Here is a 14,482-nt window from a genome sequence, read left to right as displayed (position 1 = left end):
TGTTTTGTTGACTTTTATAGTTCCAGACTTACAGAATTACTACTATTTTTTTTTTTTACCTTGAGTGTTTCCATGCATCCAGCCACTGGGTTTTGTTTCATTTTATTGAACACTGACTTGAGAGGAAATGTCAGGTTATGCGCCCCTTCCCGTTTGATCTGTCTCCTTGAGCTGTATGTGTATTAGTTGCTCATTCATCCATCTATCAGCATCAAAACAATACACCATGTTCCTGAGGCAAGTTGTCATAGTGACTGTCCTTCAGAGAATAATCAAAGTTGATCGAAACATTCAGTACAAAGGAAGGAGACGGAGGGTGCGGCCAGAAAACAACCCTGGGTCCAACATCGGCATAAGTCCCAGCTGTTTATTACTCTTCTGCTCCATTTACCTTTTTATAGACCCTCTTTCTCTTTTCCTTTCTGCCGGTGTTTCATTCCCAGCCTCATCAGCAACACCTTCCCCTCCCTTATTTTATTAAAGAAGTGATTGGAGGAATGTGTTGTAGTGCGGTTTCATCTTACCTGCCTCCTATTGAGGCTTGAAGACAATGGGCTGTTCACCTCCGCCCTCACAGCTCACTGCAGACTTGCTGGAAGCTAACTTGAACTCATACAATGCAGCTTTTCTAAAACACAAAGAATGGTTTCTGTCTACTTTTAATTGCTTCAGTTATCTGTTGTCTTCCACTCCCATCTTTTTGTTCGGTTTTACCGCATCCTACGTGCCTGATGTTTACTAATTGTTGCTGTCTTCCAACCTCATTGTAGCTAGAAAAAAAAAATCGTATTTAAAAGCTGTCACGTGTTTTCAGGTGGACTTAACCTGTTGACATTTGAAAACTACACTGCAGTGGATCTACAAATATGAATTATAATAAATTCTAACTTTTGCTCAGATGTTAACGATACTTTTACAAGAGTAGACACATTCAACTGTTTTTCTTTTTTTTTTTAAAACATGTGGGTGTCGCGTTTTGGAATATAACTCGCCTGTCCTCTCAAATCTTTCCCTGCAGACATCTTCTCTCTGCTCCTACACACACTCGACATCAGTAATTCAATCCAGCTGGTTGTTGCTGTGTGTTACGACGGACACAGTCATCAGTTTATCATAATATTGGTCCTCCTTGTTTGTTTGCTTGCCGTGCCTGACCTTCTGTCTTTCATATGGCTGGCATTGATTTGGTAACATGCTGTGTGATCCTCCTGACAGATTGACTGTGCTAATAGCAGTCTCCCTCCATATCCTTTAGTGTGTGGCATAAATTAGGTTGGTCTCTCACCCCCTCGACTATGAATGCTGTGTTGACAGCGTTGTTGACCAGTGGTCTTGTCAGTAGTAGACTGACTCGCAACCATGACGCAGTGGGGAAGAGCAGCTGGGAAATGAAGCCCCCCCACCCCCCGCCCCTCCCCAAGGTGAAGTAAAGGTGAACATTGGCGTCAAAAACCCTGGAAACACAGCTGTGTTTGGGTCCGGGAGCGGGGACGTCATGGAATTCCTCTCACTATAACAGGCAGCTGAGTTTTTAATTCGGGGAAAGGATCACACCCAGCCTGAAATATCCTCCCTGACACCTTGGTAGACTCTCACATTCAAGTGTTGTTAGGGAGGCGAAAATAGGACGCATAATCACATTATGTTAGCAGCTGACACACCGAGGGATGGATGTAGACACAAAATTACGGATGAAGAGAGATGGACACATGCGCAGCCAGCCTCGGACATTTGTTCAAGTACCTGGCACTTGACTCCAGCTGCGCTCCTCTGACTTTGCATGATCCTTTAATTCATGGCTATTTCCGAAGTGAGATGCTGCCAAACTGCATAGACACACGCGCGCGCGCACACACACACACACACACACACACACACACACACTCTTCCAAAGTCATTCAGAAAGTGATGTCTGATGGTTTTTTGTGTGGAGGGGTAAGCTTACTGCTGGATCTGGTAAAGAGGTGCAAGGCCTCTGCATTCATAATGACGAATGGATCAAGATATTTCCTAGGTACTGACCCCAGACCTGTCTGAATTTTTTTTTTTTTTCGCAAAGCCCCAAATTTACATTTTTATAGTCATGCTCCGACTGCAGATCTGTCACTATGGTCACCTGGCACAAAAACCCAATATCACATGCCGGGCTAAAATAACATGCCCACTACAATTACCATGAGGAGCGATGGCACACAGGGTTTGGATGAAGAAGTCAGACAGAAAAATAACTCTCAGTAGAAAAAAACAAAAAAAAGAAAGTAGTAAGGAAGAGCAGAATGAGCCAGAGGGATGAAAAGGATTTATTCCAAAATGAAAAGACAGGACAGGACTAAAGCACCGAGGGAGGGGAGAAAAAAAGAAAGTGAGCGATGCAGAGAGAAGGCGCGAGTGGTGGTGGTGATGGAGGTAGAATGATGTGCAGGGCCCGAACAGACAAAGCAGAGCCAGGAGCCGCAGGGGAGCTGGGTGTCTGTCAGCCATCCAGCCAGTAAGTTATTCAGTCACTTATTCAGTGGTTTGAAGAAGCAATAGCACTAGCACGGCAGTATAGAAACAGCACTTATTTGTTTGGCTCAGGAGGTCTATGTCCTTTCTGTCCACAGTAAACTGCCTGTTACAAGCGAGACTTTACTGACACTAAACGGGCCCAGTGCCAGATGAAAATATGCGATATCATAAAACCATGCGTGTACCTTACAGCCTTTGCCATTTTCCTTTTTGCGTTTATACACTTCTGCTTTACACAGTTGCCGTAATTCTTTATCGCCGTCTCGTCTTTGACCGTCTCTCTGTCTCGCTCGCGCCCCCCCCCCCCCCCCCCACCCACACACACACTCTCTCCTGGGTCAGGTACAGTGTAGATGTTGGTGTTTATCAATAATGAAGAGATGAGAGGAGGAGGAGGAGAGCACACTGCTTTCTTTCTTACCCAGGGATGAATTATTCACCTGGTGGAGAGGAGTGGCTCTCCACTGTGTGTGTGTGTGTGTGTGTGTGTGTGTGTGTGTGTGTGTGTGTGTGTTTGTGACTGCCAGTCCAAGTGTGGTTTTGCTTTACCTAGCAGTTCTACGTGTGGAAATGTGTTTTGTCTTGCCATGACCACACACACACACAATTTTGACTACTTTGCAAGTCATTTTCTATCTCTTATGCATGGTTTTCCCTTAGTTTGGCAGATTCTAAATGATTAAATGTGTTTTGTGTGTTGTTGGCTGTAAGGTTCAGCCTCCTGTTGCGAGGTGCGATACTCGGTAGTATCGTGTTTGATGGATCACTCCTGTTTTTCCGATTGTGTTCAAACAAACACGATTCCCATTTCAGACCTGTTTGACCAGCATAGCTCGCTTCACCTGAAATATTATCTTTGTATTATGTACACAACTGAGAATGGAAGATAGAGAAGTACAGCGATTGGGAGGGGGGGCGGTGGTGAGGCGAAAGATATGCATGAGCTGTTGTGTATGTAATTTCATGTCAGGGCCCATGCAGTTAAATGCTTTGGAGAGTCCATTGTGAATTCTTCTACTTTGCCAGTTTCCTCTTATTCTTGAACTCATGCATAGTGTATAGACTTGGTCTCACGGCAAGCCGAAGGTCATGGTCTACTTGCGGATGCAGGAAGTTTTGGCATTTCTGAGCCGCAGTTTTGAGAGTATGAAATTGTATTTTTGTTTTGGGGCATTTTAAACTTCACTGCTGGGTCTTTCTTCATTAAGATGATACACTTAATTGAATTGGCAAATGCTTATTTTTGCAAATGATATTCGCTCAAGTCCTAGGGCATGTTTGTTATAAACAGGCAAGTAAATAGGAATATGCATCAATATACAGATGCGCACACGCACACGCACCTCCCTTTGCAGACTTCTCCTCCAGCTGTTAATTTCTCCTTGGCACTTTGAAGCCTGTTCATGTCTCCCAGTGTCCCTCCCTCCAACCCCCTATTTCTCCTTCACTCTCCTTCTGTTACATTTCATGCGTTTCTGCTTCCCTTCCTCATTTCTGCCTGTGTGTCTGATTCCCCTTCTTTTCAGTGTTCAGAGATGGTTATCAAATATTTCATCATGTCACTGTGAACAAAGTGAAATGCAGCACTCCCTTCTTCTTGCACCTTTTTTCGTCTGCTCCTGTTGCATCACAGAGGTTGGTTTTACCCCCTGTCTGCTGCATGCAACCTCGCTGTAACACCAAGCCCTTTTTCTATAGCTGATTTCCTCTGCTCCATTTTCAAGTTGATGGAACCCTTATGGTGATTTTTCAGCGTCGATCTCATGCGATAACCTTGAAGTCTTTGAAATGTGCTGCTCTATCCAACAAAAGTGCTTTCGACTCAATTGCGCCCTCTAGAAAAGCATACAGCATGAAAAGATTAGAACAGGATGTCATTGGAGAAGTCCATATTATGCAGTGGCTACTTCTAAATGTAGATTTCCCATGTGTTATCGATTGGCCCCTCATAGAGCCTAATGGAAGGGTCAATGAGAAGACGAGCAACATCTCAAGTCTTCATTTTGTTGTTTTATTCTTGGCTTGTCAAACTGCCTCGCCTGTCAAAGCTAAGCTGCAGTCAGACTCTGCTCCATGCATACCAAAGTATCTAAATCTAAACGCGTGCGTGGGCGCGTGTGCGCGCGCGTGTGGGTGTGCGTGCGGGTGCGCCCGATAGCAGCAGCAGACAGCAGGTTCAGGTTGGTGCTCTAGCAGACTCCAGCTGATAACAACTATTAGAACAGACCTGCAGCAGTTTGGACACGACACAACCACAGTGTCACACTGTTTTGTTTGGTATGGACACAACAATGGCAACGTCATACAGAAATCAGTTATAAAGGCCGCTTCTCTGGCAGGTCACTTTAACTAATGTCAGCTTTAATACGTGTTTCACTGTCTCTGCTTGTGAGCTTTCAAAACTCAAATGGAGTTCGAAGATGATGAACAGTCAGCTCCCAAATTACACCTACGCCAGTCACAAAACTGAAATATTACAGTATCTCGTTCAATAAAGAGAACGGTATTGAACATTTTGTGAGGAAAATGGAGCCCAACTGATATATTAGAGTGCTTATATTGACCTATTACAGATATAATGGCATATATTTGTTGGCCAATATGAAAACTTGTTCATATAAAACTTAAAAAGTAGAAAATTGATTCTTTGGGTAAGGTGTTTTTTTTTTTGTCGATTTATATGATTAAATTCCCAGTGAAGTTTGCTTTTTCAGTGCACTGTTGTCATTGTGGACAATAACTAAGATATCATGCATCCATTACATATCACTGTCACACGTGACAAAAGTGTTTGATACCTGTATTTGAGGGATCATTGTAAGATTGTGCAACCAACAACACCCATTGGTTTGTGAACTGCTTACTTCAGTATTTCAGCCATCGCCATTTTGTTTTTTCAGAAATGACCATGATGGAGCAAGCAGTGGATCTGATTTGATCTGACTAAAAACCCAACGACGCTACATCTGCCCACTTATAGTGAAAACCTGACTGCACCACAGGCCTGTCAAACAGACCCGCCCTGAAATATACCACTCTTCAAGGCCTACTATCTAATTGATGATGGGATTACTTTCAGAAGGACCACAAGAACACTGCTCAGAAGGAGTGACTTTAGTGAATGACACCATAATGAAGTGTGGGGAGAAATGTCTTTGTATTTCATGAGAACAGTTGAATTGGAGTTTATGAAACCAGAGGCATTGACCTCGTGCATATTTATACAATAATTTATTACTTCCTGATATCGGTAATGGCATTGTCCCCACAAATCCAGTCAGTCGTGCTCCAGTTGAAAGCTGTAACTCCTTATGAGGGACAGAAACAAAATCGTCACTATCAGACCAAGTTCCTGACGCTCACACTTTAATTGTAGAGTGTTAATATTAACATTACTAAATAATTAGTGATCTCAGAATTGTTGACCTCAATTCAAAAATTGATGAGATGAACTGCATGGAGGTAAAGGCCCTTCAACACTCCTAAAGCTGAAAGTCAGAACTTTAATCTTATCTATTATTTAATTTCAACTCCCATTTGCTACAGCAAAGAACCAAAATGACAGAAAACTGTGTCACTGTCTCAGTACTGACAAGCTGCACTGTACAAAAGTACAACCCTAGTAATAATCATGGAATTGAATCTGTGTCTCTGTGCCAATGTCTCAGAAAAACAGAATTGCACTTCGGGAGCCTCACAAAGCTGGTATTTGGCAGAGCTTCCATTCAGAAACTACTTGTATCTGAGGCTGGCCCTAAAACACAGACACTGTTGTTCTGAGAGTATAACCCAGACACTTGAAAAACCGGTAAAGGGTGATCCATCAGATCATTTTGCGTTGTCATTGTGGAACATTTAGGTCCTTGTTTGGAGGAAGTTCAGAGATACCTTTAGTCCATAGCATCTCCCGGGTGGTGTGAAACATTGGGAAAACAGTGTGTGTTCATTGTGTATTTTATGGCATCTTGCAAAACTTTTAAGTCATCAGGTTTGTATGGTAGGCTAGAAATCATTGTAATTCCCCTGTAAGGAACAAGATCGTGTTTGAGGAATAAAAGTTGGAGAGGAGATTTCATCAGGACGGACAATCGACGCCCCACCCTGCACTCCATATGCCGCTTGTATCAAAGCTATTATTCTCCAGGAGTGGAGAAGGTGGGCACAACAACAACAACAACAATTAGAAAATAATGGAAATGGAGAAATTCACACAGATCTGGAAGAATAATGAAAGCCAGAATGCTTACTGAGACCGCAATGTGCTAGAGAGGCCAAAGGAACACCCACACCCACATATCTCTCTCACTCACTCACTCACACACACAGTCACACACAATGGGGTGCTAGGAAGCAATCTTCAGGAACATGGAGAATGGGGAAGGTTCATTGTAGTCCACCTGACAGTGCATAGCCACAAGCTTGATGAAATGACAGTCACTGAGCTCTGAAGGCCATTAGATATTTTAGTTGATGCCCTGCACTCCCTGTCCCCCTGACGTTGTGCTTTTCTCCACTATAGTGGGGATCAGGCAGAGGACATGAATGCCATTAGGCGTCAGAGTCGGCCAGCTAGGCAGCGAGGCAGGCGACACAGACTGATAAGCGTATGTTCGTTTTATAAGCCACGGCTGGCTCAAATGGGCTGCAGAGAAAATTAGGATTTGCGGTATTTCTTTCTTTTTTCTTTTTTTAAAAACTCGCTCTCTCGCTTCCTCTGGCTCATTCACGCCGTTTCACTGTTTTTCTCTTTCATTCTCTATTCACAGCGACAGTGTTTCTCACAAGGTCAGGTGTGGAGTCTACCCTGCCTCACACTGCTCCACGCCTCCCGCTCCTCTCCCTTCATCTGCCTCTCCTCGCTCTGTTTCTCTCTACCTGTGCCCCCCCTCCCCCCGCCTCCCCCCCACCTCTCCATTTTTAGTAGCTCCCACTGCATCTCTACTGCTCTCTTTTTTTCTTCTTCTTCATACTTCTACTCTCATTCTTCTTATTTCTCTCTTCCAAATGTCTCTCTCTTTTGTCCCTCAGCCATCTCCTATTAACCTTGTTCATAGCTCACACCGTCTCCCCTTCACAATCCTCCTCCTCCTTTCTCTCCTCTTCTCTCACCACATTCTCTTTTAGCTCCCTCTTTCATTCTCTATTCCTGGCACCGTACTCTCTTCACACCCTTTCATCCCCACTTTCCTCGCACTTCATCCCCCCCCTCCTCCGCTCTCATCCTCCGTCACTTTGGCATTCCCGGGCTGTCTCTCGACTTCCCCCCTTTCATCCTTCCATCCTGCCAGCATACTTCCTCCGCTCCTTCCTCCCCGATTCATTTTCCTCTTCACAGACGAATGGTGGGAAATATGGAAATGTCAGCGTGACCAGGCAGGAGATCAGAGAGGACTGTGTTAATATGGCGGGGCTGTCACACCGCCATCAGCATAATGTGTGTGTGTGTGTGTGTGCATGCGCATCATGTGGGTGTTAAAGACATAATGATAGGTGACAGTACTTAGGATGCTGACATCTGACTACTTAAGGATGTTGAGGAGGGCAGTCTGTGCGTGTGCATGCATTTGTTTGTTCACGAGCGCTCGACTTGGTGGCGTTTCTTGTATGTCACCTGCAGGCAGCAGAGCTACTGTAAAGTAGAGCAGCGGTGACACAACGCTTCTGTTCTCACTCTCCTCCCCTCCAACTCCCTCTGTCGCTCCTGCTTTCTTCTCACTCTTACCCTTGAACTGTCTTTTATTCTCTAATTCCCTTAGTTCCTCTCTCTCTTTGCCTCCGATCTCTCTGTCTTCTGTTTAATAAAACCAGTGCTCTCTAAATATTTATACTGACAATTACTTTTTTTTCAAATGCCACCTTGCCTCATGATTTCCAAATGTCTGTTGTGCCCATGTTTGTGCACATACTGACTTTTCCTTCCCTCCGTCTGCTGATCTAATGACACGGAGTCTGGGTCTTCAGGCCTGAGGTTTGGGGACTCTTGTGGAGGATGAGGCGGTGCAAATCTTTGTATTGTCTTGTGTGTAATATTCATTTCCCGGGGTTGTATAGAGTCTCATAAGGCCAGCCTGTCTGTCATCTGAGCTCTGGCAGGAGTTGACCTGTGCTGCCTCTCCTCTTATTGCCTCTGAATGACAGACAACAGGCCTGGCTCAACTTTGCCCTCACATTGTTGTGTGGACACAAAAGAAGTGCATGTGGAAATGTTTTTATGCCTGGATTTTCACCTATGCACGCATATGAGAAATGAAAAGGCGGCGTCACTCATCTCCAGTGCCACTCAGTGTAACGATATCTGACATGTCGAGCTGACACAGCAATCAAAACTAGTAATCAAGCGTTTTAATAACCTCTGATCCCTTTTTCTCGTCTTCTGCTACATAATTTTGTAACCGGAACAGAGCTCTCATTGCCAAAGCTCATCTGTAGTTAGTCGGACTAGTTCAAGTAGCTTGACAGAGGGTCATAGCCTCATCCTCACTAGATATTTGAAAGATTACAGGCCAGCAACTGTGCAATAAAGCTGTCATGAGATGTGTATGTACACTGTTGCTGTGTGTCGACTTGCCCAGATATGCTATGCTTGTGTATGTGTTTCCAAGAGAAGGAAAAAAAAAAAAGAGCAAGTTGTTCCTCATTCCAGCCCGATAAGGCTCTCCACTGCTCCCATGGGCTGCTTAGTGGTTGTCCAGAGGTTCCTCTGTGGCTACAAGGGGGTTGTTTTGTGGTTGTAAATTGGGCTGGTCCTGGGAGAGCTGGTGTTATTCTAGGAAAGGCTTGTTTTCTTCCACTTTCCCACTCAGTCTTTTACTCATTCCTCTCCCTCTCCTCCTCCTCTGTATTGATATCTCAGATCTCCCCAGAGGAGAGAAGGTGTGGCGTTTATTGCTCGTCAAAAGAGAAAGACAGCACTGCCCTTTCCACTATCTCCCTGTGTATGGGTTTTGTATGTGCGTGCGCGCGTGTGTGTGTGTGTTCCTTCAGCCCTCCAGATCGTATTAGTTTCAACACAACAGCTTTGGCTAAGCACAAACTGGTGGAACTAGTTTTGCAAGTAATTGTTTGTCTTTAGGGGAAATTGTGTTTCATTGGTGCTGTTGTACGTGTGTAGCTTGCCTGTAAACACATTGTGAGCGCGCACACACCCATCCACACAAGTTAGCCCCGGCTGCAGACATTTGAAGTTGTGCATCCGCAGGTAATCCAGTCTTACTTAAAACAGGTGCCATCTTGCTGACATACTCTAATGCGCGCTTACTCATACAAGTAATTACATTTTCACAGAGACCTGGATTACACACACACTCGTGCACACATGAGCAGATTGTCGTTGTAAAGCTCCCTCGCTCTTTCTGTTTCTCACACACCCACTGACACAACACACTAAGAAAAGCATATTTATTTTGACTCTTTGCAGTTACACAGGAATGTGTCGGCACAGCAAATGGCAGGCTATAGAAAAGCATAACCAATCCGGATGATTTATGACCTATGTGCAAAAGAGAACTGGCTTTCCTCTTCTTCTTTTTTCGGCCACTCCATCCACCCAGTCACGAAGAGATACCAGACTCTTGGCCTACTTGCCTGGGTTCACTAATGCCGTCCTCTGTTGTACCAGACACTTCCATACTGTCCTCATTTATCATCAGGCTTTGTACCAACATGATTCTTGCGCTCCTTTTCTTTGTTTCTTCTTGTAGTTTGGGACCAAAAGAAACAACTGAGATGAATGTTTTTCTTTGTCTCTCTTTGTTTCATTTAGGAACGTCAGGCCAGCGGGTGAAGGTGGAGCCAGAGGTGTTGTCGTATCCTGGCCAGACAGTCAACTTGCGCTGTGCCTTCACCGATGCCGCCGGGATACAGCTAACAATGGTCAGACACACACCTCCTCCATGCAATTGTTTTTCTGATTCAGTTAGTGTGTGATTACTTCTTTACACCACCGTGCTCATATTAACTCCAAACTGAGTTTGTGGTATGAAATTCTCATAAAAATGTCTGTTTCATCCTGAAATTGAAGTTCATTGTGCTGACTTGGCACAATAGAGTTTGTTGAAATTGCCTGGGATTCCAATCTGTTCTCACAACTGAAGCGAGCAGGCGTTGGCCATTACATGAATGCACAATTTCATATTTGACTAAACATATGGCCCATTTTCTGTAAAGTAACGTATTCAATTTACCTCTCAACCTGATTCTGCAGGTGTGTGACACTCAGTCACAGAGGGGGATAAGAGCAATTCGCTGCAATCAAAATAACCATTAAATGATAATGCAGGTCCATGTGCCTTGTTTATTTGGCACATTAAACCTTAATCTAACAAATCATAGCCCACAGAAATAATCCTGAGGCTGGCAATAGTGTTTGGTTTTTTTTAAAGTTTTTTTTATTATTTATTTATTTATTTTTATCACATTTAGGCTTAATGTTTTATTACTCCAAACAAACAATACTAAGCTTAATTTTGCTTTAGGGGAATGAATATGGTAATGGTTGCACTTCTTGGTTGCATTTCAATGAAGTGGGAAGTGCACAACTCTGCTTGGTTCTGCTAAGAACAGCTGAGAGAGTGCTTCTCCTGTAAAACTTGCATCCATATTCATACCTGCTCCATTTACTCGATTGTGATGCTGTGTACGCTGCCCTGCAGAGTTTACATTGAAATGTAGATGCCTCAAAATGCTCGCCGGTGTCAGTCACCAATGCCACGATGAATGCAGCCTGTTGTTTGTCTCGCTCACCGTGCACATCCTGACCCCTGACCCCTGCGCATGCTCCCATCGCAGATCACGTGGATCTACGAGCCGAAGGACGGAGATAGGCTCAATATTGCTGTGTTTCACCCCAGCTTTGAGCCCAACTACCCTGACTCACCAATGAAGGGCAGAGTCAGCTTCACACCCAGCCCTCCAAAGCTGGTCAACCCCTCCCTCCAGATAACCGATGTTAGGATAAGCGACGAGGGGAAGTACATCTGCGAATATGCTACCTACCCCAGTGGCAACGAGCAGGGCATCACATACCTGGTGATGCTAGGTAGGTCACTAACATCATCTACAATCTGTGTTCATAAAGAGGTGTGAGAGGTCATGAATGTGTTAATGAGCATGAAAATGATGTGACTCATATGATAAGGCCTCCATAGTTATACACTCTCTGACCAAATGGACACCTTTGGGACATTTTGAACTTAAGCGTTAGGATCAGGGCACAAATCTATTTGCTGTTTCATAGTAAGGTTACTCCAATAACAGACAGAAGAATTGTTCCAGTTTCAAGCCTTCAGTTTTACTTTGAAATCTGACACCTCTCCCTGCTTCTCATAAACATTTAAAGTAATTTTAAAGTAAAACCAAAAGCCCAAATCTTGCTTCTCTTCTTCTTATAAGTGTTGGATAGTGCTACGCACCACATTTATTGTCTTTTGGAAAAATGCTTATGTTATTTTACATTATGAGACGGAGGACATTAAATCACACAGCTTAAGGCTGCATGATTAATCCTATTCAAAATACATTGTCGACTTGTAACTCTATGCTATCTCTCTAAATGACAGCAAATCTGATGCGTTTTCATCAGGGACATCAACTGATTTAAAGCAAACGCTTCTACTTTTTCCCTGAACAAATGATAATGCAGCGTTACTCCACGTGATGCAGAGCTGCAGAAACCAGCAGTAAGCAAAATAAACTCAGGGAGAGCAAATGAGAGATATCAAGTGGTGGAAGGTGATTGTTTTTATATTCAGTTTAATGAAGCTCCTGCATTTCAGTTGAAAACAAGAGTGTTCCCTTTCTGTTATCTAAAGTTAATGTGCCCATCCTGTATCAGGGACTGTCATACTTTGTCACCTTCCTTTCTGAATCAGGTAAATGAGAGCAATAAACATTTGTTTTGGAAAAATGAGAATCACGATCTTAATTCTCAAAGAAAATCATGATTCTCATTTTATCCAGAATCCTTGTAGCCCTAACATAACTGGAATGGTTTTGAGGGTAAAGCAACAAAGTCAGAGACCTATTTCTATCGTGGTGCCGAATGTAAAGCAGAGGAGCCCAAATTCTTTATTGGGAAGGGCCAAAAATATATCTGGCTTAGGTCCACACTCCAAAAACAGATGTTTATGTTCCTTAAAATTACATTTCATTAAAATATAATATCTTTTACAGAAAATTACTATTTTAAATTTAATTAAAACACTACTGTGTATAATGATTATTTGTCAAAAAGTCATCTTGCCAATTTTGTCAAAATATTTGTTTTTGTCAGTGTAGCCAGCAGCCCAAATCTGTGATGTCAGATACACCAACAGCACATTAGGAGAGAGAGAATACCATAATTATTTGTAGATGAGACGTAAGCTTAACAGCACTATTCTGTATATTGCTATATTATTCATATTATATGTACTGTGTAGCTGCACAAAATTTTACAGTTAGGATTTTGTACCACTTAAGAATCAAAACATGGGCTCCTCTGATGTAAAGATATAGATGTCCAGGTAATGAGGCAACATAATTTTATTATCAAGAGAATTTTTCCACAAAACACAGAAGATTACAAACAATTTGAATACATGGTAGCTACTTTTTATTTTTAATTTTTTAATTTTTTTAAAGTATATCTTAAATGATTTTCTGGCACCACTGAACTTAAAAAAAAAAAAAATCTGCAGCGGCACTTTGGTGAGCATGACTTCCCACCACCCTCTAAAGGCAGGCCTTTTAGATACACAGCAGCTCTGTTGTTATAAGTATTGTGCACCACACTCAGTCATGGTTTTACAGCTCTATCTGTCAAGGGTATCGCTTGTTGGAATTGTTGTTTGCCAACATGTTGTCTTGGGTTCAAACACATAGCAGTTGTCTGCCTCCCAAGGACTCCAAAAATTATTACATGCTTTCTGTTGAATTTCGGTCTTTTTTTTCGTGAGGATACAACTCTGCAAGTACTACTTTTCAAGCCCCAGTTGGCTCTTTGGCCGCCACAGAAGAATCAAATTCAGCACAGTCCAGACTAACTTACTCCAAAAGACGTGCAGCTTGAGATTTTCACAGACATAAATGGATTGAGTAGGCAAACAATTTATAATGTGAGGAATTGGCCAACCATCTTAAACTGTCCTTTATCAGTTAAATAAGCTTTTCCAGCCAAAACCCCAAGCTTTGTGTTCAGTGGTGTTTATCTTTCTGACAGAGTTTCTAAAAGACTCTGTGCCAAGGGGAATTCTGTTTGTTTTTCCTTAAGCTTTTCACCCATGTGTCGATAGTGAGCTCATGCATATTTACCTTACTCACTATATATGTATAAAATGCAAAGTATTCTGCATTCACCTCTCTCTGGTTCTCCCCATTGCTCTCCCCTTCCTCCAAAGGTAATATGCAAGTTAAAAGCATGTGCAGCCTGGCCTAATTGCTATTATAAGTGGTATTGTCAGATCAATTGTGTTCTTGTTAATGCAATGGAACCGTGATTCTAACCTTGGCCCGGCACCAGTGCCTCTGCTCCGCACTCTTTTCTCTCTCCAACCCATCATGCCTCTGTGCCTCCCCTTCGGCGGTGTATTGATCTGGCTGCTTGTCATGCCTGCTGTCAGCTCCTGTCCTGCCTGCTCTCCTCTGATCCCACACAAGTATCAGAGAGGGCAATGGAGGAGGGATGAGGAGCGAGGGGGTGAAGGATGACTGAGAATCCTGTAGTGGTTTAGAAATTGTGGCTGGAAATGCGCTGGGCCAGTCAGGGAAATTGTATATCAATGGTGGGTTATAGAGAGGGAATATCTAAAAAAAAAAAAAAATGGCAGGAGGGTGAAATAAGATTTAGAGTTTGGGTGTGTTTGCACTGGTGCTTGCAATTGTTTATCAATGTAGGCTCCAAAGATTGAGTGTCCAGGGCGAGGGTGAATATGGGGGCAAAGGTTGTTTGGAGATTGAGGTTTTGGATTTCCTTTTTATTTTAGTTTATCAATAATGG

At 43.1% G+C, this 14,482-nt stretch overlaps 1 protein-coding gene across 3 annotated transcripts in view; it reads left to right on the top strand.

Moving 5' to 3' along the window:
• LOC138619275 (poliovirus receptor homolog) overlaps positions 1-14,482 on the top strand; it is a 79,063-nt gene that overhangs the window by 19,806 nt on the left and 44,775 nt on the right. For all 3 annotated transcript variants that reach the window (XM_069695589.1, XM_069695588.1, XM_069695587.1), the window contains exons 2-3: positions 10,271-10,380; positions 11,296-11,545. In XM_069695589.1, coding sequence (XP_069551690.1) covers positions 10,271-10,380; positions 11,296-11,545 — 360 coding nt within the window. The remainder of the gene's footprint in view (positions 1-10,270; positions 10,381-11,295; positions 11,546-14,482) is intronic.

The sequence above is a fragment of the Brachyistius frenatus genome, unplaced genomic scaffold (genome assembly GCF_029030835.1).
Source record: "Brachyistius frenatus isolate BFR_SWC_R1_liver_20210118 unplaced genomic scaffold, ASM2903083v1 Contig_20, whole genome shotgun sequence".
NCBI lineage: Eukaryota > Metazoa > Chordata > Actinopteri > Embiotocidae > Brachyistius > Brachyistius frenatus.
Note: the sequence above shows the minus strand (reverse complement) of the source record. Positions and strands in the feature narration are given on the sequence as shown.